The following is a 26,658-nucleotide window of genomic DNA, read 5'->3' as shown; positions in this document are numbered from 1 at the left end:
GATTCGAGTTTACCTTTTTGCCTTTTCAGAGAGTCTACTTCTGATTCTAATGAATCTAATTCCTCTTGATTGTTTTCTTTTCTGAAAATATCTAATTCATTAGTGTATTTTTCTCTTTTTGCTGCAAGGTTTGATAATAGAGCTGATATTTGATTCAATCTCTTGCTTTGTGTTTCTTTTAACTTGTTGAGTACAGTATGCTCCTTTTGTTTTTCTGACAAGGTTTTCTTGAGGTTCGGCAATGAATTTCCACTGTTATCGACACTCTCAATAGTATGGATTTTCATTTCTAATTCTTTCTTGATTGTCTCTATTTCTAATAACTCTGCTTCCTCAGTTGGAGCTAAAATAGTATTTTTGAAGGTTTCCTGTTTGCTCTCTAAATCCTTCTTGATAGATATCAATTTTCTGGAAAGAGTTGAGAGTGAAGAGCCAATTTTTTTGATTTGGGATTGATAATTTCTTGTTAATACTTCCTTTTCTGATATGGATTGCTTAATGTCATTCATTGACATGATGAGACTTTCACATATTTCCTCTAGATCTTTAAACTTTTTTTTCAAAATAGACAAATACTCAATGTCTTTGTTATGATCTGAATAATTTGTATTGAGTTTAGAATACTGAGTACTGATCTGGTGAGGGGTAGTATCTTTGGAATAGTGGCAAGATATTTCTCCAAAGCTTTTAAATATCTTTCCATCGAGAGTAACAATATTTCTTCTTTTGCCGTTATGATATGAGTATTTCATTGCACATTCTATCGAATCAGTAATGAACCATCCTTGGGTGTGCTTTTCTAGTAAGGGTCTGTATTGAGCCTCACATTCCAGAACTTCAATAAGTGGCTTCAATTCTAAAGGATTAGTGCTGGATTGGTTTGGCAACAACTTCAGCTCATTTAGAATTTCACAACTGACCAATCCTGCACGATCATTTTCAAAAAACTTCACTACCTTCAATGCCACTTCTCTGCTTGAAACAACTACTGTATTCTTTAAATAAGGATGAAGCACTGAGTTTACGGAAACTGCATATTTCTGATCAGTGATTCTATAAATCTCTGGAATTGTTCCAAAACATCCATCTATCCCTGATCTAATTTTCTTTATGGTATCTAAAAAAAGAGAATTAACTTCCTCTTTTTGAATCGAGGATGTTTCTAAGTCAAATATTTCATCTTCTATCTTGATTCTCTGCTTCTTTTTGAGTTCTATTGATTCTTGGACTCTCTTCAAGTTATCTCCTAATATGCTGGCTTCTGAGTCTGCTAATTTCTTCAATTCAGAAATTTCTTCCATATAATTTTCTAAGCCCACTTTCTCTTTTTGTTTTTGATCAAATGTTTGATTCAAAATTTCGATCTGCTCCTCCAATTCCCTTAATTTAACACTACGAGATGTTAATGCTGTATAACGATAACTTGTTACTATCTCGTTTAATTCTCTTTGCAAATCTATCAATATTTGTTGAGATTCATCATCTATGTTTGATGTCAATCTATTAATCTCATTTTCAAGACTGTTAATGCAATTCTCTAAATACTTAATATCTTCCTCTGTATGACAATTCATTACATTCAAATCGTTCTTTTCCTCTCCTAATTGAATAGACTCCTTTGAGGTTCTTTCTAATTCCATTTCAAAGTGCTGAACTTTTTGATTGTAGGAATCATTCTCAAGTCTTACCCTCAGTAGATTCTTTTGAATCTTGGATGTGACTTTCTTTATCTGGTCTAGTTCCTTTTCTGTGGTGTCCATTTTCTCTACTTGTTTCTGAGTACTTTCATTCAGTTGCTGTTCTTCTATCTTTGAGTTTGAACGATTACTTTCTAAAGAAGATATTTCAGAAGTAATTGACTTTAGCTCCCTCTTGCTTTTGTCTAGTTTGAATGTTAGGCATTTCAGCTCACTCTCTTTTATGGATGCTTTTGTCTCCTCCACCTTTTTTTCTAACTTTTGAAAGTTTTGATAGTGTTCGACTATAGGTTTTAATAACTCTAGATCCTTTTCACAATCATTCTTTTCTTTCTCATGTATTTCAATATCGGATCTGAGCTTTGTAATATCTTCCTGAACTTGCTTAATTTCAATTTGAACTCTATCAGTACCAAATAATTTTTCAAGATGGAACAGCATTTCTAAAGGGTTTTGCTTTACCATCTTTATGGTATTATGTTGCATAACAATAAATCTATCAGGATAATCAAAGTCAATTCCATACTCATTCAGTAATTCCCTCACTTGTTTTTTTGTTATCTTTTTGGATTCCTCATTTGGTGAAGAGAGATGGTAGGAGCTTGTGTGATCATTTCTTTTAATCTTTCTTTGAATACTAAACTGCTTGAAACAATCATTCTTACCATTCATCACATTAAAGTTGATTTTGACAAATGACTCTTCATCAGATGAACACTGATCATTGATGAGGTAGTCTAGATTCTTAGCTCTTAACTCTTTAGACTCAAATCCAAGCACAAAACAAATCGAATCGATAATATTACTCTTTCCAGATCCATTAGATCCAATGATACAATTTAATCCAGTGGTGAAAGGACCAACCAGTGTGTTATCCTTGTATGATTTGAAATTTTTCATCTCAATGGAGTGAATTATCAATTGCTGATCACAAGACCTTCCTTCAAGTTTATCAAGAATAGCCTTTTCAACTTTGAATATAAGAGATTTTATATGAATTGCTAGTATGCAAACTTACTCTCCAATAATCTATTATACTGTGGATATTCTTCCATCTCCTCATCATTGTCATCATATTCTACCACAGGTGAATCTCTGGAAGAAAGAGATTCGATATCGTCTTCATCAGTCAACTCAAGCCTTTCGTCCAACTCATCTTCACTGCTACTACTATCATCAGATTCTACAATTTTCCTTTTGATTCCTCCTTTCTTCTCAGTTTTCCTACCTTTGATTTGTTCACTCTCCACATCCTCTCTTGTAGTAGGAATTTCCTCTTCATCATCCTCAATTACCTTTCTAAATCGTGATGGTGGCATTTTTTTCTACTTGGTGCTGTAACAAGAAATATTTCAAAGCCTTGATCTAAAAAGCCTATCATCAAAGGAAGCTAAAAGAGTTTCACTATAAAACAATCAAAAGTGAAAGTTAGGCCAAAAGTAAGTCGGCCAACTCTTCCACAATGGTATAGGTACTATTTTCAGATCCGAATTGAGCATGACTATTGACTAGACATACTGCAGTCTTTAAATCAAATTCCTTCACTAGAGTGGCAATGTCAATGTCTGTAACTTGGAAATTTTGGAAAGCATCTGATTTAGTTGCAACAACTATAATATTGTTGGTTTGTTTTTTCAATTGTTTGATTTTGTTTTTGGCATTCTTGAAGCTTTGAAAATGTCCCATGGAAAATAAGACTAGATGGGCATGAAAATCATTAACATTGTCTGGTTATAGATCCAACAAAGTATATTAGTGATATTCTTAATATAAATTACTTACATGAATTATAAATTGGATTATTGATAGCACATCCTTCACCAACATCGATCACTTCTAGCTCTATCCATTTCACAGAATCAATACATTTGATTGGTATTAATGTATTTGTTGTAATTGATCCAACAGTATCACAATGTTGATTTCTGTGTTGTTCAATATTGGTATCTTTCAAATGTCAAAAATTTGACAATAAAATTATTTCACTTACCCATTCTACAAAGACTCTTCTGTAAAGTTGTTTTACCAACAGCTCTATCTCCATGTAGTCTTACTTTCCAGTTATGGTGTGGTGTAACAAAATTCCAAGGAGGAATTGATTTTAAAAACATTTCCTGAATATCCTTTGTGATAATACTATTAGTCTTTGTTAACTTGGATTTAATAGCATCAAATCCCATATTCGGATCAAAATCAGATGCATTACTCAAACTAACAAATATTGATCCTCTGTGTTGTTCTTCCGCAGCTCCAACAGCATTTGACATGAGCATGGCTTTAGATCCACTTTGTGTAATCAAACTAGTTGCAGAAAAATTCATTGCTTCATTGATAATTTCATCCTGTTGTTGAGTGAGTTGAAGTGCCATTTTGTGAACAGCATTGGTTAATATGCCCTTTACACTTGGTACAAATTTTAATTGTTTCTCTCCTGGAATTGTATGAAGAAATTCAATCTTTGCTAAAGCATCAATTCCTTCAGATTCTTGGTTGAGCCAATTTCTCTCCACAACCTTCTTTTTGAATGATGAATCTAATGATGGTGTTGGGAGAGGAAGTTCCGAAGAGGCACTATCTTCGTTTTTTGCATTTGATGATGAGATCATTTTTTAGACTGTTTCAAATAATAATATTATTGACAACGCAAGAAGTTAATGTTAGAAATGTAAATTATTGTTTATTATAAAATAAAACGAATATTTAAGTAATAATTCAAAACAATAATATTATTAGTATTTAACACAATTGGCAATTATTATTTACCGTTACAAATTTGAAAAAAATATTTAAATTGTGCAAATCTACGCGTGTTGCTCGTTTAAAACCACTCCAATCCCAAGTTAGTCGTTAGTATTGGGTGTTTTGAGAATCATCAAACATCGACAACATATAACTCATCAACAAATATTTAATAGTAATAACAGTTGAATAATTCAAAAATGAATAATGAAAGACAAGATGGTTTCCCTTCGGCATCAAATAGTAACCAACAACCATCATCATCAAATGCCAACAACCAACAACCACCAATAATGGGACCACCATCTGCATCATTAACAGCAGCACTATTTGCGGAAAGAGCACCTAGAAGATCAGCCTTACAAACAAGAGAAGGTACTGGTTATATTCCACGAACCCGCCAAAGAGAAGGTTATGATGATGTGTTGGCATCACAGAATGCTTTCCAAAATATTGGTAAAAGATCTGGACAAATAATTGTAAATACCGACTCTGTTGATCCGAATGCCTTCTTTGAAGCAAACAATAATCAGAACTTTAATCAACAATTACATAGAGATGACCAATCGAGTGTATTGTCATTATCAAACATTACTATGAATGATAGTGATGATACCATGAGTATGCTAAGCTCAAAGACAGCTGTTACTTTTCGTTCATCAGGTGATGAACAATCTCCAGATGAAGCTCTTAAAATTGATAAAACTTCAATGGAGTATGTCACATCATCTTCCGAGGATGACACTTCTGTGAAAATACCAACTGTCACAATTAAGCAACCTAAGAAACCCGATTCACCTAAAATATCCCTACCACCTGTTTCACCAGTTCTAGACACCTTCAGGGAAGAAGAACAACCAGCAGAAGCTGCAGATATCATTGCACCTCCTACACCTACACCTACATTTGATATTGAACAAGGAGGCTTAGATGATGATCATGCATTCGATAATCTTTTTGAAGAGCAGGAGGAACAAACATTCCAACCAGAACCTAAGAAAAGAAAGATATCAGAACCTAGGAAAACAAAGAAATATATTTATGAGAAATCCTCATCCTCTGAGGAAGAACAAGATGACGATGAATCAGATGACAGAGAAAATAGAAGAAGTTTAAAATCTAGGCAACAAAAACAAGCACTTAAAAGTTTCCCTGCATCGCTTCCTCAATCAGAACCTGAATCAGAATCTGAATACGAATCTGATAAATCTTCTCAACCGAAAGCAACACTAGAGGACTCTGGTATTGGACCTACTCAGCTGGAAAAATCTAATGTGGATTTAGGGCGAGACTTTTATCGTGATGAAGAAGTAAAACTTTCCCAAAAGCAAACAGAGCTGATTGGAGAAAAATATGTACTCAGAGAAGCTCTTTTAAAAGATATAGAAAATGTAGATGAAACAGACGACGAGGAAGCCAAAGAAGTGAATGAAAAGGTTTACAAAGACGACGAAGATTTCAATGCTGCTGTTAGTGAAAATGAAGAAGAAAATGATATGCTCAATACAACACTTATCAGCACTCAAAATGAGGATGTTGATAATGGAACAGATCCATTGGGCATTCAAACAAGTAACTCTGTGGATTCTAGATTGAGAAGAAAGGTCACTAAACCATGTAAATTTTGGGAAAATGAAAGACCTTTGCCTAAGGAAGCTGGTAAACTAATGAAAGTCAAACCAGTTGTTACAGAACCAGAAAAGAAGAAGAAGGCTCCTGTAGAGCCAAGAAAGAGAAAAGTTGATCCACTTAGTGATGTAACTGATGGAATCTACAAAGTTATGAATGAGTTTGGCGAAGAGGAGGATGTTAAAATTTATGCTACTGCCCAAATGCATCAAAGTTCACATTTCAAATTCAGAAAGGATGAAACTAAGGCTGGTGGTTATGCTACCATCAAAGCTAATGAAGATACAGCACAACTTTCAATCTACAGTTCATTGACAGAGAAGGGTGTAGGTGTAGGAACAATAATAATTCAACCTGGTGGTATAAAACCAAGCTCCAATACTAGTACCCAATCTGAGGTTTTATATATTTTGAAAGGTCAGGCATCCGTCGTTGTACATACAAACCCAGCCATCCAAATGAAACTTGGATCTGTAATTCATATTCCACCATTCAATTCATATAGTATGAAAAATATTGGTCGTGGAGAGTGTCACATACTCTATGTCTTTTCAGATACTAAGGATAGATCAGAACAGGATGAGTCAGAGCAAGAAGAGGAACAAGATCATCAAGTATTAACAAAAGAACAACATGGTACCATGAGTGATGAAGAAAACTGAATAAATAACATTTGGCACTTCAAATAATTTTTGAGTGAATTCAATTAAAAAATGCAAACATCACCAGATCTTCGTACCTATCCAAATATCCTCATCACAGGTAAGTTTGGACATTGAAGTAAATCATCATCTAACATATCGTTATGAGACAGGAACCCCTGGTGTCGGAAAGACTGTTATGGGAGAAGCTGTTATCAATTCTTTAAAGGAAAAACTTAATTTAACAAATTATGAATATTTGAATGTTTCCGAAATTGCTAAAGGTGAACAATTTGTTGAGGAATTCGATAGTGAAAGAGATACATATGTTCTTGATGAAGATAAACTTTTGGATCATTTAGAAGAAAAATTATCTGATTTGGAAAAGGGATTTGTTATCGATTATCATAGTAGTGAATTATTCCCAGAACGATGGATTGATTTTGTTATTGTTTTAAGATGTGATCCTGATGTATTATTTAAACGTTTGGAAAAGAGAGGATATTCAGAACAAAAAGTTCAAGAAAATGTTGATTGCGAAATTTTCCAAGTTTGTTCGGATGAAGCTCAAGAAAGTTACAAACCAGAAATTGTTTTTGAAAAGCAAAACATCACAATAATGGATCTGAATAATAATGCAGAATTCATTGTTTCTCTTGTACAAAACAAAATTCAAAAATAATTAAAATCTTCTTTGTTGTTCCGAATAACCAATTCTAATATCTGTATTTGGGTCAATTCTATTATTTAATGAAGAAGGAATATTTAAATTATTATCTACTTGTTGTTGTTGATCGGACTCTACTTGTTGGTTTCTTGATAATTCATCTTCGATTTCCTGTATCGTCCTTTCAAACTCTGCTACATCATCTTGATTCAGCTCTACTCTTGTTGCTTGATGGCGGGAAAACATTTTTAAATTTTAAAAAAATAACAGTAGCCGTTCCCTCTATTTACAAATACAACTTGTAAGCTAACTGTAGTAGAGAAAACCCATCATTAAGGACATCATTGATAGTCAGACTATTCAGCGAAATAATCGTCTCTGATGAATAATATTATATCAAAGGTTGCTAATAATTCTTCCTCCGATTTTGGAGGAGGGTTATTCAACCATACAATAACTAATTCCAGAAGTTTTGGAAACCAACAACAGCAACCACACTTTGTACCAGTAGAAACTCCTGGTCCTACACTTTTATTAGCAGTCAGAATTATGGATGGTCTATTTGTAGGAAATTCTATTGCTGCACAAGATGATGAATTCCTTTTTTCAAACAAAGTGAGCCATGTAGTAAACTGTGCTGGATTGGAAGCTGCAAATATATATGCTGATCATGGAATTGAATATTTAACGTTTCCTTGGAGGGATGTTCCAACAACCGTTTTACTTGATAGTAGAGATAGAAATATTACACGTGTAGCCAATTTTATAGATCAAGCATTCGAAAAGGGAGAGTGTGTTTTAGTGCAATCATTTCATGGAAATTCCAGGTCATGTGTTTTAATTGCTGCTTATTTTATTTTCAAATATTCTTGGTCATTGGAGAGTACTCTTGCCTTTATGCAAGTAGCTCATCCAGATATGAGAATTAAGAATTACTTCTTGAGACAATTGAAAGAATTTGCTCGTAAAAACAATGCAACTAAGGATATATTTTCAGTAGATCTTCCTTCCAGTACTGAAGAGGAAATTCATCAATTACTTTTGAAAAATACAGTATGTACCCAATTTTATTTGAATAATACAACTTTATCAGTACTTGAATAGTTTGCCTTTGACAGAACCTTTGCCACCTCCACCAAAGAAGAATATGAGGAAAAAGCTCACAATATCACTGAGAGAGGAGCCGCCGGGAAGTAGACATATGGTATCAACAGTTGATCCTAAAACAAAGGAACGAGTTCCAATTAAAGGAATCCTTAGAGTAAAGTTGTTACCTCAACAGGTTCAAATTCCAATACAACAAACTGAAACAATTCAACCAATCCTCACTCAAAATTCTCCAACAATTCCTTCTAACAACCAAATTCCAACAACAGTAACATCATCTAACATTAATAATACCAATCCTTCAACATCAGGAACATCATCAAATAGCTCAAGTCCTTCAAATCCAAGTCAAGATGTGATCCCTCAACAAGTGGTCCCACAAACTGTCACTGAACCAGTGAAAGAAATTCCTAGTATAAAACCTAAAGAAATACCAAGAATTATGGATGCTAAACCAAGAAGTTTAACTTTAATTGATCCGGAAACTAATTCATTGGATGATTCTTGTGACAATGATGGACTCCAAATTTTGACAGGACCAGAGGCAAAGAATAATTTGCCAGCAACTTTATTTACTCCTGTGTTAAAACAACCAATGCCCACAATGGATCCAAAACCACTTGTTGCAAAGGATAATATTTCAGATAGTTTTTCTGAAAGAAGCTCCATTGCAAGCATTGATGTTGAGGATGACATTAAAAAGAAGAAGAAGAAAAAGCCAATTACTCAAGTTTCCTCAATGCAACATTCAACAAATATGAGCACAGCCTTAAATTCTAATAACAACTCTTTAAACAACTCGGGAAGAAGAAGACCAAGTTCGTTTTCAACAAACTCAAGTACTCCAAAGACTCCAGTGTCTCATGCTCCAATGAAATTCAGAAAACCAACTCCACCTAAGAGAAGCGAACCAGAAAATAATACTGAATCGTCAAATGCAACCGTAACAACCTATTCTAATTTGAATCATAGACTCTCCAAGCAAGTTGACGCTGAAAATACCACTAATTACTCATATACAGGATCTCTTGCCACAGATGCTCCTCTTTTCGTAAAGACCTCAGGAACAACCACACGAGAAAAGAGGTCAATTTCACCTAGTGTAACCAGGACATCTCTCACCAGACCAATGTCCTCAACTTTACATCAACCAACCATTAGTAGTACCCTTAAGAATGATATTAGTGGAAATGGTAAAAAGAGACCTTCTTCAGCACCTAAGAGCAGACCAAAAGATGAAGAAGAAAATTCAGGAGTTTACGTTAATGCAGCCGAAAGGACTACACTAAGATCTAGTTTCGGTGGAACAGCATCCTCAACGTTGAATAAGCAACAATCAACAAATGACCTTTCTTCCAGTCTCAATAGTAAGAGAACACTAACTAAATCAGGTGGATCCTCTCAGAGTGGAAATTCTCCAAGTAATAGTGGTAGTAGATTAATGAGACCAACTCTCAGTTTTTTGAGCAAGACAGTGAAAAAGACCTAGGTATAATTATCCATAAGTAAATGTATAGTTTAATATTTGTCGTTATATTCCTTAGTACCTCTTCTTGGTCTATTTTGATTCTTCTTCTTGAGTGCTCTAATTTCCTTCTTGGCCTGCCATTTAACTCTGTCACTTTGAACAGCCATTCTATCGATTACTTGTACAACATAAGTTGGTTTAACACGGAACATTGCTGCTAAAACTGCAGAAGTATATTTTGCTGGGTCTTGTTCGTGTAATTGTCTAACAACTTGTATTTGAGCAGCATTAAGTGTTCCGTTAGTTGTATTATTCTTAGCCATTTCAATTCTTCTTTGTTTTTCAGCAACAACTTCTTCCCATGTTGGATGACTATAAAACACTGTTCCGTCCGATAAAATTGCTTGCTTCCATTCCAAACGATTTATTGGTTGAGAAAGATTGTTATTAAATGTATTATTTTCCAAATTCAAAGTATTAGTGTGGAAAGAGCAAATTGATGATGATGAAAAATTTCTGGAAAGCAAAGAGGCTCCACTTCTGGTTGCCTTCAATTTATGCAAGAGCATACTTGACTTCATTTTTTAGATACAATTACAATTAAAAAAATGGTTACTGACGGTCCACAAGGTAAAGCCTCACCAGCATGGTATCAAAGATTGGCAACAATGTCTTGGAAGGAGACATTGAGAACTTTCAATCCAACATCTTTGTTCGTTGTCAGTGGTTTTGTCATGGTCGGTTTGGCTGTTGCTAATGAATATATTGTTAATGTAAGTTTCCGTTAGAGAGAGGAATATTTGACACCATCATTATCATTTATATGTGATTGGCTTTATTTGCCATCATAATAACAAAATAACAACATCATCAACACCAAATTTTTCATCATGAATTTTCACTATGAAAATTATATTATTTATTTGTTATTAAATCCTCATCATCACCATGGATATAGAAAACTGGAAATTTGTTAGCTGCAAAGAAGATCCACAGTAATAGAGACACATATTTGGAAAGAACTTTACCAAAATACAAGCCAGATTTCATCTTGAGATGGGAAAAGGAACACGGTTCAAAGCAACAACAATAATTTAATAGGAAATTTATTTATTTAATAATTTAATAGTGGTTTTGTTAATTTAATTTAATAACAAATTGTAAAATTAATTGAAAAGTTTTTTGAAAATATCGAACACATTCTTCTCAACAAATAGTTGTTTTTGACCATCTTGGTCCTCTTTTAGGTTATAGCTTACAATAAATACCTTCTTAAACTTCATGGTTAGTCTTTCCGATATACCAGAACTTGTAGAAGGAAGTCCCATGGATGAATGTCCCATTACTGAGGTACTGAGAGCTCCATTAAGAGAGGTTGACTGTGTATTTAAATCTCATTATTTCTCTGTTTGAATTCACAAAAACACTTACATATTTGGATTGCAAAGAAACAGACAGGTATTTGAAGAGTGGAGCCTCTTGAGCTCCAATCCATACCCAAATATTTGATGGTGTATCCTTTCGGAAAATGATGAGAATGTACAATTTTTCATCATTCAAATAGTCTAATCTAAATCTCTTGATCACAAGATCGGAATCCACTTCACTATCAGGTCTGATCATTGATAAACCATTTGTTGTTGATTGTTGTTCAACGAGAGAGGACATTTTATTTGTTATTATTAATAATATTTGATGATTCCTTAGGCAATAGCTACTGATAATTTTCAAAATTAAAAAATGTTCAAGTTACGATCACAACTCTCTTCACCATCAACAATAAGAAACATCTTGGTGCCACTCCTCCGAAGCAATAAAATCAATGGAACAATTATTAATACTAATAATACAGCAACACTGATACAGAGAACATTTTATAGTAATATTAAATTGGAAAATCAAAATAATAACGATGTCAAGGAAAAGGAAGGAAGTGATATTCAGCAAATTAAAAAATTGGATTTACAAGAATTAAAGAATGATAAAAATTTTGATTATGAATTATTTGAAAAGAAAAAGAAGGTAATTGATAAAAAGTATGAGGAATATGTCAAACTTGCAGAATCAAAAGCAGATTTTGAATGGTATGAAAAATTAATTTTATATCCAATACTGGCTGTTATTGCCTATTATTCAGCTCTCTGGTGTGTTGAATACTTAAAGGAAGATTCACCACCTTTTAAGAGGGCTCTGGAGAGAGGAGAAAGAAAGAGACAAAGAGAAAACAAGAAATTGTGGGAGGAAATTGTCACTGAACGAAACAAAATTGTTGAACTAAGGGAAAGTGAAAATAACAAGTAATTAATTATATCTCTTTAATTCTCTCTTGATATCCTTCCAATAATTTCCTATTATTAGAGCAAGTAAGAGAATAATATAGACATAGATCATACCATAGGAAAACTTTCTTGAGCTTTCTAATTCTTTTTCATTTTTGAAATGGGAAAATAATAAAACATATTGAATTCTAACATCTTCGCTTCTATTTACAATCAAATATCTATTCTTTTCGTTTGATTCTTGTTGACCCTTTAGTGCATAATGTGGTTTACCCACTACTTTACATTGAACAACTGCAGATAAATAACTTCCAAGTGTTGTATTTTTCCAATCAATAACAGCTCCTTTCGAAAAATCTCTTGCCACTCTCACATCTTCACATAAATAAATTCCATTTCCAAAGGCATTTCCAGTTCTCATTAGCTCAGTATCAGAATAATTTTGTAACGAATTTGTAATGATTGAAAAGAAATTTTCAATTGAGCTTCCATGAAAACCTGTATAAAAATCATTACTCTTCCTATCAAATTCATCACTATTATATTTCAATTCAAATATATGATCTGGTTTCATCAATAATTTTGGATTTTTTTTCAAATACTCCTGGTATGAAATATAATGAACAGAAAACTTCTTATTTGATTGTTTCTTCATAATAAATTCCATCAAGGCAACAATATCGTCCAAATTACATTCCTCATATTTATCTTTCCAATTGGTTTCAATCCATTCCCGAATTTTCTCTACTAAATTATTATTCATATCACTAAAAATCATTTCATTTTGTTTTTTAAATAATTGATCTGATTGAGGCATCTCGGACAAGGTCTTCTTCAAATGATCAAAATCCTTCTTTGAATTCTTCATAAAATACATAGGAAATGGAGTGAGAATACTCCCAGAACGATGACTCTTTACAGCACTACTCAACAGAGAGCAATACAAATCATAAGTTTCACGAGAGAGTTTGTATTCCATTTTTTTTGACACGTTTTTAAAACTTTGGAAAATTCGGTATTAAATTGTAAAGATTGTCACTAGTTTTCTCAATAATGCAACTTCGGGATTGAATATTATTAAAATAATTCAAAAAAAATGACTGACAAGATCTCAGAGGAAATTCACCAACCAAATGAAAATAATCAACAAAAAGAAGAAGAAATAATATTATTGGAAAATAAAGAAAATGATATTCAGAAGGAGGAAATTATTTTTGGAAATGATGGAAAGTATATTCTTGATGGGACTTTGTGTGGTGTTGGGTCTCATTTACGAAAATTAGGAGTTGATGCTGTTTACAGCAATGAATATTCTGATGCATATATTTTGTACCTGGCAAGGAATGAGGATAGAATGATCATAACCAAATCTACAAAACTCTTACAGAGAATTAGGCAACAAGAAGAAAAGTTGGAAAATTATAAAAAGAAAATTAAAATACTCGGTGATAAAGCCTTAGTTGAAAGTCTAGTTCAACAAAGATTAATGAAACCAAAAACGGAAGAAGAAATTGAGGAAGAAAGGCAGGAACTTATTGAAATTGTACAAGAAGAAGAGCAGCAAAAGTATAAATATTATATTGTAAAATCAATAGGAAAATATGACCAATTGAAGGAAGTTGTAAATGAATTTAAGATAATATTTAAAAAGGAAAATATTTTTGCAAGATGTTTCAGTTGTAATGGACAAGTGATAGAGGTAAAAAAAGAAGATATTGAACATTTAGTTTTCGAAAAAACATACTTGAATACAGATAAATTTACTCAATGCCAATCTTGTAATCAAGGTGAGTTGTATATTGATTCTAATTGACTAAGTTAAATAAGTATGTTGGGGGAGTGAGAATGGTAATCTTTATCAACAAAAATTTTTCAAAAATTCTATCGAGTTTTGCACTGAATACTCATATCATCCATAATTATGAATAAAGTATTGTAAATTATTTAAATAAATACATTTATTAAATATCTAGTTGGCAAAGCAGAGCAACACCTTCAGATATCCAGTGGGCTGGTGGTTTTTCTGTTGGTAACTCTACTGAAATAACAAAGTTTGTTGATTGACCAAGAGAGGATAGTTTTCCTTTTCTTTCACTGGTCTTGTAAAGTGGAGCCTCATAACATTTTGGTGATGTTTTGTGATTCTTCTCTGGAAGGAAGTGAATAATTGGCATTTTCACATTCATTTCTCCAGGTTCTGATTCCTCTAGGGTGTCTCTTTCCTTATTCCACTTGGCACCATTCAAGTATAAACCATAAACATAAACACCGTCCTCAGGGCCTTCATGGATTTCTTCAGGAGTCATTTCGAAGAGAACTCTGAACGAGAATGACAAGGAATCAATTTCTACATTGTACTTTCTAGCGTAAGTTTGAAGAACACCAGTGAAAAAGCCTTGAGGGAAGAAGAATCCAGACAGCCAGAATGCTTTTGGTAATCCATTTCTCAACCAACCTCTCATGAATGCTACTCTTTCAACAAGATCTTCTATCCAAGAACCAAGAGGTTTTCTTGAAGGATATGCGGCCCATAACTCTGGAACCTCATTGTTCAATAAGCTCTTGAATGTCTTTTCTAATTCTCCAGACATCAATACCAAACCTGCCATGGCCTTTTGGAGCTCAACAAGAGTGCTTCTAATTGTATCAAGTAACTTGTTAAACTTCATCATTTCATGGCTAAGAACAGTGGAAAGAGAGTGAAGAGCACCTTTTTCTGTTCTGATAAATGTGTTCTTACCTGCCTCTGCTTTACTAAGATTTTCAGGAAGTTTGGAAATAATTTCTAAAAGAAAAATTAGAATTAATATGGTATAATAATACTTACTGTTTGCAATTTCTTGAACAATAGAATCCATTTGATGTTGCTTTGAACCACCAGAGCTTAATGCTTGGGTACCCATAGATGTACTAATAAGGTACTGTGTTTCTTGCATTTGGAATACCATGTTCGAGTTTTGATGCATGTTAAAGATGGCTGGTTCGTCATTATCTGGAAGTGCTAGGATGAAATTTCTGTAATCTTCAATTGGATCACTAGATGGTACCTTATAAATATCGTTAGGAGCGAACCTAAAGTCATTTGATAAAATTTTCTTTTCAAAATATTGAGACAGAATAGTTAGTAGGGCTCTTCTATCATTTGGATCTGTTACTCTTCCTCCGTAAACAATTTCACCAATAACATAGTTCAATGAATCCCATGGAATAATTTCCCTTTCTTTCAAGAACATCTTCAACCAAAGTTGGGCAACACTCAAATCAGAATCGTTGAATTCATACTTAATATTCCAACCCAAAGGACCGAACTTCTTTCTCTCTTGAATTACACCGTGGAATAAACACAATCCAAAGAGCAGTTTTCTGAATGCCAATTTCTTACTGCAATCAGGGAATTCTTCTCCATCTTCGAATGAATAAAAGTATTCATCGGTAATTTCATTATAAGTTCTACTGAGATTTGATCTCAATCCCTTTGGTGGTTCATTAGTTACCTTGACACTGTTTTGAAGGATTGGGATAGGGAAATCTTTTGAAGGCATAGATGTCAACCACAATCTAAAGTCCTTATGTACAACAGCCATTGGTGATGAGAATTCAGCAATAATATTTTCCAAAGTAGGCATAAATGAAACAAACAAGTGACAATTTTGTAATAAAACCCATTCACCATTCTTTCTTCCTCTTTCAATAAGCTTCTTGGCTGATGTTTCTTGGCCTTGTCCAAGTGATTTAATATGCAACTCATGGTTCTTTTCAATTGCGAATCTCTTTAACATACTTGTAGGATCAGCACCTTGGGAAAGGATGAATGTAATTGGAGTACTAGGGGTTGAGTCATTAAGAGCTTTTTCCAAATCTAAACCTGGTGGTCTAATGAACGATTCACCCAAATTGTTTTTGACAAACTCCTTGCTTGCCAACAAAACTTGCTCTTCTGCAAAACATTTAACTAATAGAAGCTTGTGGAAAGGTTTGATTTTTCCTTCCCAATTAAGAGGAAGAACCTTTTTGAAAGATTCATTATCTTCAAAGAACTTTTTCCATGTGAAGACATGGCCTGTTACTGAGGCAGTTATTCCCTTTAATTGAGGAATTTCGGCATCTAAAGCTGTAAGTAAATTCCAAGATATATCAGAAATCCATTCAGATAGTTCATTCTTACTATCATATGTTAAAGGAGCACCTCTAAGGAATAATAACCATTCATTTTCATCAATTACTTGGCCAAACATTAAAATCCTTGCACAAATCAAGAAGGAGAAAATAATCTTGTCCTTCTCAAATAGACCTCTGCAAACGTTTGTAAAGATAAATTCGGTAACGTTGGTTATTAAAATAGGAAGCAATTGGTCTGTGGTTAATGAAGGATGTTGATCTTTGGTAATTCTAATACACTTATTGAAAATATCCTTAAAATATTCAAGAGAATATTGGTACATAGGATCGATCTTTGCCAAATCTGCAAGAACAAAGTAAAGGATGGAACCACGAGAGGCGATGCTTCTATATTTTTCTCTGGCAAGTTCAATCTTGATTTCTGTCTCGGCAGCAATCTTAACTCTGTCTTTAATGACATTAGAGGTGTTCTTAGAGTCATCTAGAGATTTGATAATTTGAGTCTTGTCAAGAATATTTTCGTCCTCTTTGACCGATGACAAGCTATCCAAAATCTTCTTTTCAATCTTCTTCAAAGTTTTCTTGTCGTCGGCGACACTAACAATAAGCCTGTCTCTTTCTTCTTCAAGACTTGATTCCAAAATTCTGACTACATCTGCAAGTAATTGGTCTTCCAAACCCTTTGAAGTAACTGTAAAGTTAACCAGAGTTACCTTGTTACAAATTTCTGGTAAGTAATGAGGGTTTGCTAATTTGGTTGTCAAGTACAACTTGAAGGATGGGTTAAAGTCAATTTCAGAATTACCCATCTTCAATACTAATTTACCCTTACTCTTGAAAACTTCCTTACTCAAAATTGGTTGGAGTGTTGGATCAATTTTTTCTGAAAGTCCTTCGACCATTACAGGTTTACCGGTTGTGATATAACTTTCCAGAGTTTTGATATAGTTATCTTCAGATTGTTTCAATGTCTTGAGTGTGTTACCCTTTTCCATATTCTTAATCCAGTTGTTTGCTTGTTCTTGAGGATCAATGAGAAGCGGCCATCTCTTTGTCTTGGTAACTATTAAAGCGTTTTGGATGGAATAATTATCCATCGGCAAGCCCTGCATGCCCCAATCTCTGATACCAATAGGGTCAGCAATTACCTTATCAATTGAGTAGTTGTCACTAAATGGAATACCTTGATCCTTGCAATATCCACACCATTTATCGAGTAACTCTTTTCTGTAAGGAGCAGTTAATGGACCACAATAAATAATGAAAGCACTGGCTAAAAAGATGTCACCAGCAATATTCTTGATCCTTTCATCGAATTCTCCAACAGAGAGGGTCCATCTTTCATATTCTTCTTTCAATGAAACTGTAAGCTTCTTGGCAGCAACAAGTCTTCTTTCAGAAATTTCTTTTTGATCTTGTAATCTAATCTTTTCCTTACTATTTTCTTCAAGTTGGTGTTGAAGTTGATAAAGATATTCTGTCTTCTTTTGCAATTCTGATTCCTTGATTCTTAATGTAGACAAGAGCTTTTCTAATTCTTCTTGAGCAGCAGCAGCACTGTCCATCAATGGTTGTACGATTTTTTCAACTTCATAGTATTCAATCATCTTTCTAACCCATTTACACAAAGAACCAGCAGGTCCAGAGGCCTTATAAACAACTGCTTCTGTAAAGTTTTCATCCTTCATCAATTTCTTGATTTTAGCTATAATTTGAGGAGTCATCTTTTCCTTCATAGTTTCCTTGAAGGAAAGAATTCTCTTCTTAAAGTCCATAGAGCTCATAGCCTTTTGGGCAGCTTCCCAATCAGTTTTCTTTTCGCCTAACAAAATCAATACACCTTCTAAAGTGACCTTAATTGGTTGTACAGGATTTTGATATGATCTAATCAAGTTCAATTCAGGTCCACCAACTTCACTGACAGCCTTTTCAGCTTCTTCCAGAGCTGGTAAAACATCCTTCAACTTATCATCAGCATCTCTTTTCATTGCTTCAGCAACTTTAGCCTTTTCGTCAATTTCCTTCTTTTCTGCAGAGATAATTTCATTGTCTTTGTCTGCTTGTGTTTTCTTTTCCATAACCTCTTTGGTGATAACTGCATTTTCGATTGTCTTTTGTTCTAATATTGGTTGAAGTTCTTCAATTTCTTTTTCACAAGAGGCTACTTTGTTATTGGCTTCTTGGAGAGTGAAAAGACCTTTTTGCAATTTGTCTTTTGCTTCCTTTAATTCAAGACGTTGCTCTTCCAATAATTCACCATAGAAATTAATAAATTCCAAATAATGAGAAGGAGTAATATAGAATTTTCTTCTTGTTTCATCCTCAAACCTCTTTGTTATTTCTGTAATATCACTATGTACTAATACACAGGTGTCTACAAGCTTTTGCTTAATATGCTCATTACCAACATTGATCTTCTCAAACTTTCTTTGAGCAACACCTCTTAACGCAACAGCTGGCCACTCATCAAACCAATTAATAGTGGTACAGTTAACAAGGGATGGGAACATTCTGATTCTTCTTCTGAAATCATCACCAACAGGACTCATGCAAATAACAATGTGAAGGTTATCTCTGACTCTTCTGATAAAATAGGCATAAATAGCATCTCTAGTTTCTGTAATACCTGCTTTTTGAGCTAATGGTCTGAGTTCATTAATAAGCTTTTCCTTTTCATCAGAAGGGAATAAGTTTGGAACTTCACCAGAGTTCAAAATATTATTAACATCCTCAAGGAATGCATCATCAACAATCTGGGAGTCTGTAATGAGGAATACCATTGGTCCTCCTTCAACACCTCCTGCCATTCTAAATAAACTTCTGAGATCTTCTCTAAAGTCATCAATATCATAATTTCTCTTGAGGTTAATTTCAAATGTTTTATATCCTGCAATGAAAGAGGAAAGACGAGTGAGACTTTGTTTACCAGAACCACCTACACCAATCAATAACGCGTTACTTCTCTTTTGAGATAAAATTCTGGCAATTCTAATAATATTCTTTGCGGCATCAGGGAAGAAAACAAGATCAAGTTGTCCTGTATTATTGAGATTGTATCTCATTTGGTAATCATCAAGCTCAGTTTGCATTTTATCCAAATTGAGTTGGACATATGGCTTTTCCTCACTATCTCCATTTTCCATGAAATTACCAAATGCAATAGCTCTATCACCTAAGAAATCAGAATCTTCCCAGTTCTGTCCTTTAAAGTACCTCTTTAAGAGTTCAATAAGGATAGCGGAGAAGTCAGTTCTGTCCTTAAAGTTAATTAATCTATCAAACATGCATCTACAAGATTCGTGGGCAAAAAGCCTAAGGAATTGATTTGAATCCTTCATAGAAGGTTTAACTTGAACAATACCTTGGAAAATCTTTGATAAATCTCTTAAGTTGAAAGAATAGTGAGCACAACTTGGAGTTGGTCTGAATCTATCACAAACTCTACCATACAAATCAATAGCTGTTTTAACTATTGGTTTTGTTGAACTTCTAATATCTTCACTGAAAGAGTTGAATGTAAAGAATCCATCAAGAATACTTTCAAAGATTAAAGTCATACTATTCTTTGACAATTCAGGTACTCTAAAGAGGTGGAATAATCTTATTAATCTTGGTGTTGTTGGATTTCTACCACCTCCTGGAGGACCGCATGCAGCTGCAACAGTAGAATCATGAACCATCTTCCAAGGGAATTCTTCTCTGTTAGAAACATCGAAGAAACCACCACATCCAATCATTTGTCTAATAAGTTCAATTGGAGGTTGAGCACCAAATTGTTCAAGATTAGGCATATTGAGGTCGTCAATAAATATAACAACCTTCTTTCCTGGTGGCGCATAAAGAGCTTTCTTCTTTTCCACAAGTTTACTTTCTATCATTTCTCTAGTTCTTCCACTATCGGTTCTTGCTGAAAATTGAACTGATACAAGTTCAGTTGCAAATGATTCACCCTTATGTTTAAATTCAAAGTTTTGAAGTGCATTGAATATCATAGAGGTCTTACCAACACCAGTCTTACCATTGAACAAAACTGGCTTTTCATTTTTAAGTAAGGTCTTAATGAGATATGAATATCTAACAGTATCAACTGTTGGGACAATAATTTCATAAAATGGAACATTTCCTGAATAGGAGAATGTAGGTTTCAAGGTTTCCCATGTAGTAAAAGAGACTGCCTCGAAATCTACAAAGAAGTCATAAACAGATCCATTGGATGGTACAATATTAGCCTTCTTGAACTTTTCTTTAACAAATCTATCAAACTTCTCCATGGATTCATCAACAATATTGGCACCAATAGACCAAATATAACAGAAAAGGAATACAAAGTTTACAAGTTGCTTTGTCTTCTCTCCATCTAATTTCTCCTTATGATCCACAAATAATGAATCAATAAGACCACACAAACTTGTAACCAAGTTCAAATTATTACTTGGCACTTCTTCAAAACATTCATTTCTGATAAAATCAAGTCCGTCTTGAACATAATCATCAAAGAGCTTTTCTAATACATCCTTATTTTCCGAGCTCAAAGCAGAAACGGTAGAATTTCTCAACCACGATGAAACATATGGCTTCCAACCCAATTCAACTGGATCCACGAAAACCATACCACATCTACTGACTGTAGCTGGAGAAGCTACAGCCAAATCCTGAACCTCAAATATGAAGCTGATCTTATCATTCAATTGGATACGCTCAGTATTATCTAAACAAAGAAGCTTACTGTCATCCAAAACAGAGTTCATACTTTCAATCCAGAGAGTATCAACAGGGCCATCAAAAATAATCCATTTCTTGTCTTCAGATGTGTCCTTGGTAGCTTTTCTTGCAAAGTACGGGATTAAACCATCAAACCATTCTTGGGTAGTCATATTAAGAACACCATACAATTCTCCATATGTAATTGATTTTGGATTCAAAAGGTATTGTTGAACTTTGTATACACTAGAGGAGTTTGATCGTTTTTCTTCCTTTAGGTAGTTCATAGTATCATAGAGAACATGTCTGATTTCAGATTTACCACCACCAGTTGGTCCAACTAACATAACACCATGACGAATCACTAATGTATCATAAAACTGTACAACTTTCTTGATAAAGTTCGGCACAGGTTCAAGACCCTTTCTGGCAATAATATCCCTAAAACCAACTTCCAATTCACCATGTTTTTCTTCTGGAGCTTGAATACCTGGGAATAAATCTGAAACAATACCTTGGAAAAGTGAAATATCTTCTTGGACGAATTTTGGAAGGTTACTGTCAATCATGGCCTTCATTAAAGTTGTGCTTTCACTCAAATCAGGATTAGCTCTCTTCAATTCACCAGCCATAACAAGTACTGATTTCATAGCTCTCATACCGAAATCGTAGTGATCTTGTGTAGAAAGCTGTTCGTTAGACAACTTGTACAATTGTGTCATCTTTCTAGAGAGAGGTAATGCATCTTGATAACCTTCAGAGAATAAAATAACTTCGGCAATCATTCTGTAGTCAGGTAACATGACAGCCACTGGTCTAAAAAGAGCCTTCAAGTTATCTGGAAGCTCAGTACGACCAGCATAACCAGGATTCATAGTAATAAAAACACCACAAGTATGTCTCAAAGAAATTTCTTGATCATCTTCCAACATGAATCTTGTCTTTTTAGCCTTTAGTGCATCTTGAATAGTGAGTAATTGAGTAGCAATAACTGATAACACTTCAGCATTAATTCTGTTAAATTCGTCAAAACAAGCCCAGGCACCAACTTGAACAATACCACTGAAAAATTGGTACATCATTGTATAGGTAACACCTTCAGAACAGTTATAAACTACACAAGGTCTAGCCAAAGCTTTAGACAAATCCTTTACAGATTCAGTTTTACCTGTACCAGCAGGTCCTTCAGGACTGCCACCAAGGTTAAGGTGAAGAGCTCCTGTTAAAGTCATGTAAACTCTATCGGTTAGAGGTGTAATAACAAGTCTAGATTGAATGCCACCATATTCATATCCATATCTGAATACTGAATTAGATTGTCTAACAATACAATCATCAACATCAGACTCCCAATAGAATCTAAGTTGTTTCAACCAACCAAAGTTATTAACATCATTAACACCTTCTTCAATCATAGCCTTAATGACATCTCTGGCGTGGACGTCCAAAATAATCATTGTACCAATAAGCTTTCTTTCATTCGATGAAAGTTTTGTTCTGGTTAAATAAGCTAAATCATTAAGCAAAGCAATAGATTTGTCGTAAAACTTTTCTAGTTCCTTTCTTGGATTTTCTGAAGTAAGACAATTTGTAACATCATAACTCCAATAAATTTGAGAAACAGTCAATACAACTTGAGCAATATGGTCTCTCATCCAAACTGTTCTCTCCTTCTTTGGATAATCTCTGACTGCTCTTTTCATAAATTGACGAAGAGTGTCGAACATGTGTTGTTCTACTTCTCTTAACCAGTCTTCAACTACATCGTCGGCTCTTGTTGTAGTGGAAACAAATTGAACTCTTTCTCCTTCCTTAGAAATCATACCCTTTACGTACTTGGATGAATCAATGTCAAGAGTTTTCATACCTTCGAAACATTGTGGTAAATATGGTTGAACAGCTTGTGGGTTACTTGTGTGCGATAAAATATCGATCAAGTCTTCATTGGACAAGAAGTAGAATCTTGGGAAAAGATTTCTCTTCTTCTTAAGATATTCTTCCAAACTCTTTTCAATTCTATCAAGGTGAGTATTATGTACTCTCAACTTGTCGTATAAACCACTCTTAACAGAGGATTCAGCACCAATAATAACTCTGTGTACATTCTTAACTTCTTTTGCCCTCTTCATTGCTTCCTTATAGAATCTGTCAATGGAAACAAATAATTTGTGATCTTCCTTCAATTCTGCAGCAATATCTGCAGATACAAAAACATTTTCGAGGTACATCCACTTTCTTTGACAATAAATAATTTCTTGAATAGTAGAGTATATCAAATTGAGATCATTGAATAATTCTTCAACTTGATCCTTGATGGCTGTAACAAATCTTGAACTTAAAATTGTTGAGAGAACAATTCTGTCATCTTCTAACAATGACATGATATCTTCAACACTTCCAATAATTGTCATATCCTTATGTGAAACGATAGGGAATTCTGATTTGAACCAGTTCTCTTTGACCTTCTTGAGCTGTTCTTCCAGTGAAGCTTCATTTGAAGCTTGTTCAGAAATTTCTTGAATTCTCTTTCTCTTTTCAATAATATCAGAATCGAACAATAGAGACAGCTCAAAGTTCTTCTCGGATATGGTGGATCCAACAATATTGTCCAAAATTCTCCAATGTCTTGTTCTAAGAGAGACATTCTTCAAATCTTCAATGATTGGAAGTACCAATCGCCAGTTGTCAGTATAATCTGAGAGTTTCTTTGTAACAGGATTTTCCTCCTCTGAATTCTTTTGCAAGAATGAGGCTGTATATTGGAAGTTATCAATATTTCTTTTAACCTCTTCTGCAGAAACATCCTTGAAAATTTTACATTTGTTTTCTGATTCAAAATCGTTCCAGCTTCTCATGGTAGTCCAAAGTTTGAGTTTGTGATCAATTTCTTTGGCAATAATTGGCATTTCATCAATACTATCAGTTTTAACCTTGAATAGTTCTTGATATCCTATCAACTCTATTGATCTCTTTTGAGCCTTATCCATACCGTTCTTAAGATCCATAAGGTATGATATTACGTCCTCGATTCTATCCCTACTATCTGCATAATTTACATCTGAAACCATAGGATCTTTTGATTTCTCCAAGAAATCTTGTATTTCTCCTCTAAGATCATCAATCTTTCTCTTAAGATCGACAGAGAACTTATTGATACGATCTTCTTTGCTGTCTTCAGCTCTACTGATTGAAGACCTAAGAGTAGATATGGTAGAAACAGTAAAATCTTGGAAAAAGTTCTTATCTTCCACTGGAACCTTAACTTTCTCATCATCCATTAATTTATAGAAATCAGATACTGTCTTGAATTCAGTCTCCAACTCATCCAGACTAGCGACTGTTTTTTCAACAAATCTTAAAAATTCTACAAAGTCCTCAACAGATGCAGGGAAAGCCTTAAACCTTTCCATGGCTTTTTCCAATTTTTTGTACAGTATTTGATTCTTGTCCTTTGACAATTCTGGAAGAATAATGTGTAACTTCTTAAGACATTCTGTTGGTGAAGGAGAGAAGGTTTCTTTTAGCATTTGTGTATCTACATAGAAAATTCCCTTATACTTGTATGTTCTCATTTGTTTAACCTCTCTATCCTGATGTTTGTACTTGTTCATTTCGTCTTGGAACCATTCCAATGGCAAATCTTTTTCCTTTAAAGAAGATACCTCAGTCTCTAACATTTCCTTGTTTTCTAAATATTTGACCTTGATTGGTTCGTATTCTTTTGCGTATTTTTCAACATCTTTGAAGGCAATAGAAAGTGTTTCTTTGATACTCTTCAATAATCTGTCATACGATTCTCTTCTTGTTATTCTTTCTTTAACTGTGATTCCCTCGCTTACTATAGCATCAGCACCCTTATCATTAATAACAGGGTCAGTGTATTCTTCAAATTTCTTTCTAGTAATGAATTTGTCAAGTCTAATTGCCTCGAAAAATCCCTCAATAACTTTAGAGACTCTCTTATCGAATTGTTCCTTAGAAGGAAGAATTTGTAATTTTTGATCAGAGAATCTAATGTCTACTTTAAATAATGGAACAATTTCTAAATCTTCAGTTCCTATTAAACCTAGCTGCATAATTTCTTCTTCAATGTTCTTGTCACTATTCTCAGAAAGTGTAACAATCTTGTGCAAAATTCTTTCAACAGATTTTTCGACAAGTTCAATCAATGAATCTAAAACCAAAAAGTCGCATAACCTAATAAAACTAATAATTCTCTTGCAAACTTTTCTCTTTAAGGATTTTTCTGTATATGTCATATTGAATGATTGGAAATTACTTGTGAGGTTATTTCTGCTCCCTTTCTTAGCAGAGATAGATCTCATTGATCTATTTACTGATGTCTTTTCTTCGAATTCATCATCATTTTCCTCTTCATTCTTTCCAAAACCAAAAGTACTTCCATTATCCTTATTTTTTTGTTCAATATCCGGAATTTGATCCAAATCCCCAAATCGGTCTCCAAATCCTGCATCAATCATAGTATCTCTACAAGCTTCGTAAATCATATCAGCAATTACATCACAAATATCGATCAATTGTCGACTAACTTCTTCTTTTTGTAATTCTTGCCTCTTTGTAAAATCTTCAACTGTTAGGGTTTCACCCTTGTTATCTTTAAATAATTCCAACTCGGTTATTTTAATACATTCTAATCTGATATCTCTTAGTGATTTGTTATTATTGATGAAAAAGAGTCTTTCGTTTAATGTAGCAGAAGAAATAGCTCTCTTTTTCCTGGTTATCAACTTTTTAAAGAAATAAAAGGCTTTCCACTTTCTGAAATTAGCAAAGAATTTGATTTTGAGTATCTTTTGGAAAGTATCATGTTCTTGAACCCATCTAGTTAATGGAGTAAAATCTAAAATATTGAATATTCAATGAAATAGAACGAAAAAATTGATACTAACCTGCTTCTCCATTAATAAAGTGTGTCACACCAGTTGCACTCAGCGTATAATAATCTGGTTTATCTGCTATTGATGCATGTGATACTATTTGTAGTTTGTATGGGTTATAAGGTTCATTTGTTTCATCTTGATACGGAACTAGATAGACATATTCCATACTGGATGGATTTTTCTTTAGTCGTTCTTTTAAATGTAAGAAAATATTAACAATCAATAAAATACCAACCTATGAACCACATTGGCGATTTTTTAAGAGGATTCAATGGATTTGAATCATCCATTTCTAGTCTTGGTGATTGTGATGATAGAGGTTTTAATCTTATTGTTGATTTGTCAAAGGCCTCTCTTTTGATTTCACCTTCCTCAATCCTATTTTGTGGTGTTGGACTCCTAATATTTACAAGTTGCATTGTTTCATCTGTTGGTTTGTTGAAGAAGTCCAAGTCATTTGGTTTCATTCTCTTCTGAGTCGATGAAAATTGTTCTGATTTAATTTCCTTTGGTTTTTGAATGTTTGTTGTTTTGGCGAAGGAAATGTTATCAGATCCTTGACTTAGTTTTTCATCCCTATTTGAATACAATCTTGTTTTGAGTGTTTTAGAAAACTTGGATTGTTCTGCTTTTGCGGATAACTCTTCCGGTTTTCTTCTGTTCTGGCTGTTTGAGGCATTGCCTTCATCATTGTTTGAGCCAGTCCAAAA

General features: G+C 33.8%; 7 protein-coding genes across 7 annotated transcripts; 5 read left to right on the top strand and 2 right to left on the bottom strand.

Moving 5' to 3' along the window:
- Nucleotides 1-9: 9 nt before the first annotated feature.
- On the bottom strand, nt 10-4,303 carry NAEGRDRAFT_79153 (structural maintenance of chromosome 4; the record flags this gene model as incomplete). The annotated part of the gene is made up of 7 exons (XM_002678911.1): nt 10-64; nt 184-1,277; nt 2,391-2,668; nt 2,716-2,992; nt 3,216-3,307; nt 3,480-3,644; nt 3,688-4,303. 7 exons carry the CDS (start codon nt 4,301-4,303, stop codon nt 10-12), a joined length of 2,577 nt encoding a protein of 858 aa, XP_002678957.1.
- A 333-nt stretch (nt 4,304-4,636) lies between these two features.
- On the top strand, nt 4,637-6,748 carry NAEGRDRAFT_79152 (uncharacterized protein; the record flags this gene model as incomplete). The annotated part of the gene is made up of 1 exon (XM_002679024.1): nt 4,637-6,748. One exon carries the CDS (start codon nt 4,637-4,639, stop codon nt 6,725-6,727), a length of 2,091 nt encoding a protein of 696 aa, XP_002679070.1. The 3' UTR covers nt 6,728-6,748.
- Nucleotides 6,749-6,778: 30 nt separating this feature from the next.
- On the top strand, nt 6,779-7,388 carry NAEGRDRAFT_44441 (uncharacterized protein; the record flags this gene model as incomplete). Its single annotated transcript, XM_002679023.1, has 2 exons — nt 6,779-6,827; nt 6,880-7,388. The coding sequence occupies 2 exons, from the start codon at nt 6,779-6,781 to the stop codon at nt 7,386-7,388; spliced, it is 558 nt and encodes a 185-aa protein (XP_002679069.1).
- Nucleotides 7,389-7,656: 268 nt separating this feature from the next.
- NAEGRDRAFT_79151 (dual specificity protein phosphatase) lies at nt 7,657-10,013 on the top strand. Its single transcript, XM_002679022.1, has 2 exons — nt 7,657-8,426; nt 8,467-10,013. The coding sequence occupies exons 1-2, from the start codon at nt 7,755-7,757 to the stop codon at nt 9,967-9,969; spliced, it is 2,175 nt and encodes a 724-aa protein (XP_002679068.1). The 5' UTR covers nt 7,657-7,754; the 3' UTR covers nt 9,970-10,013.
- Nucleotides 10,014-11,688: 1,675 nt separating this feature from the next.
- NAEGRDRAFT_79150 (uncharacterized protein) lies at nt 11,689-12,420 on the top strand (the record flags this gene model as incomplete). Its single annotated transcript, XM_002679021.1, has 1 exon — nt 11,689-12,420. The coding sequence occupies one exon, from the start codon at nt 11,689-11,691 to the stop codon at nt 12,247-12,249; it is 561 nt and encodes a 186-aa protein (XP_002679067.1). The 3' UTR covers nt 12,250-12,420.
- Nucleotides 12,421-13,323: 903 nt separating this feature from the next.
- On the top strand, nt 13,324-14,040 carry NAEGRDRAFT_47828 (uncharacterized protein; the record flags this gene model as incomplete). The annotated part of the gene is made up of 1 exon (XM_002679020.1): nt 13,324-14,040. One exon carries the CDS (start codon nt 13,324-13,326, stop codon nt 14,038-14,040), a length of 717 nt encoding a protein of 238 aa, XP_002679066.1.
- A 129-nt stretch (nt 14,041-14,169) lies between these two features.
- On the bottom strand, nt 14,170-26,114 carry NAEGRDRAFT_36107 (axonemal dynein heavy chain; the record flags this gene model as incomplete). Its single annotated transcript, XM_002678910.1, has 4 exons — nt 14,170-15,012; nt 15,055-25,279; nt 25,385-25,908; nt 25,958-26,114. 4 exons carry the CDS (start codon nt 26,112-26,114, stop codon nt 14,189-14,191), a joined length of 11,730 nt encoding a protein of 3,909 aa, XP_002678956.1. The 3' UTR covers nt 14,170-14,188.
- Nucleotides 26,115-26,658: the final 544 nt, after the last annotated feature.

This window comes from Naegleria gruberi, assembly GCF_000004985.1.
Source record: "Naegleria gruberi genomic scaffold NAEGRscaffold_15, whole genome shotgun sequence".
Taxonomy (NCBI): Eukaryota; Heterolobosea; class Eutetramitea; order Acrasida; family Naegleriidae; genus Naegleria; species Naegleria gruberi.
Note: the sequence above shows the minus strand (reverse complement) of the source record. Positions and strands in the feature narration are given on the sequence as shown.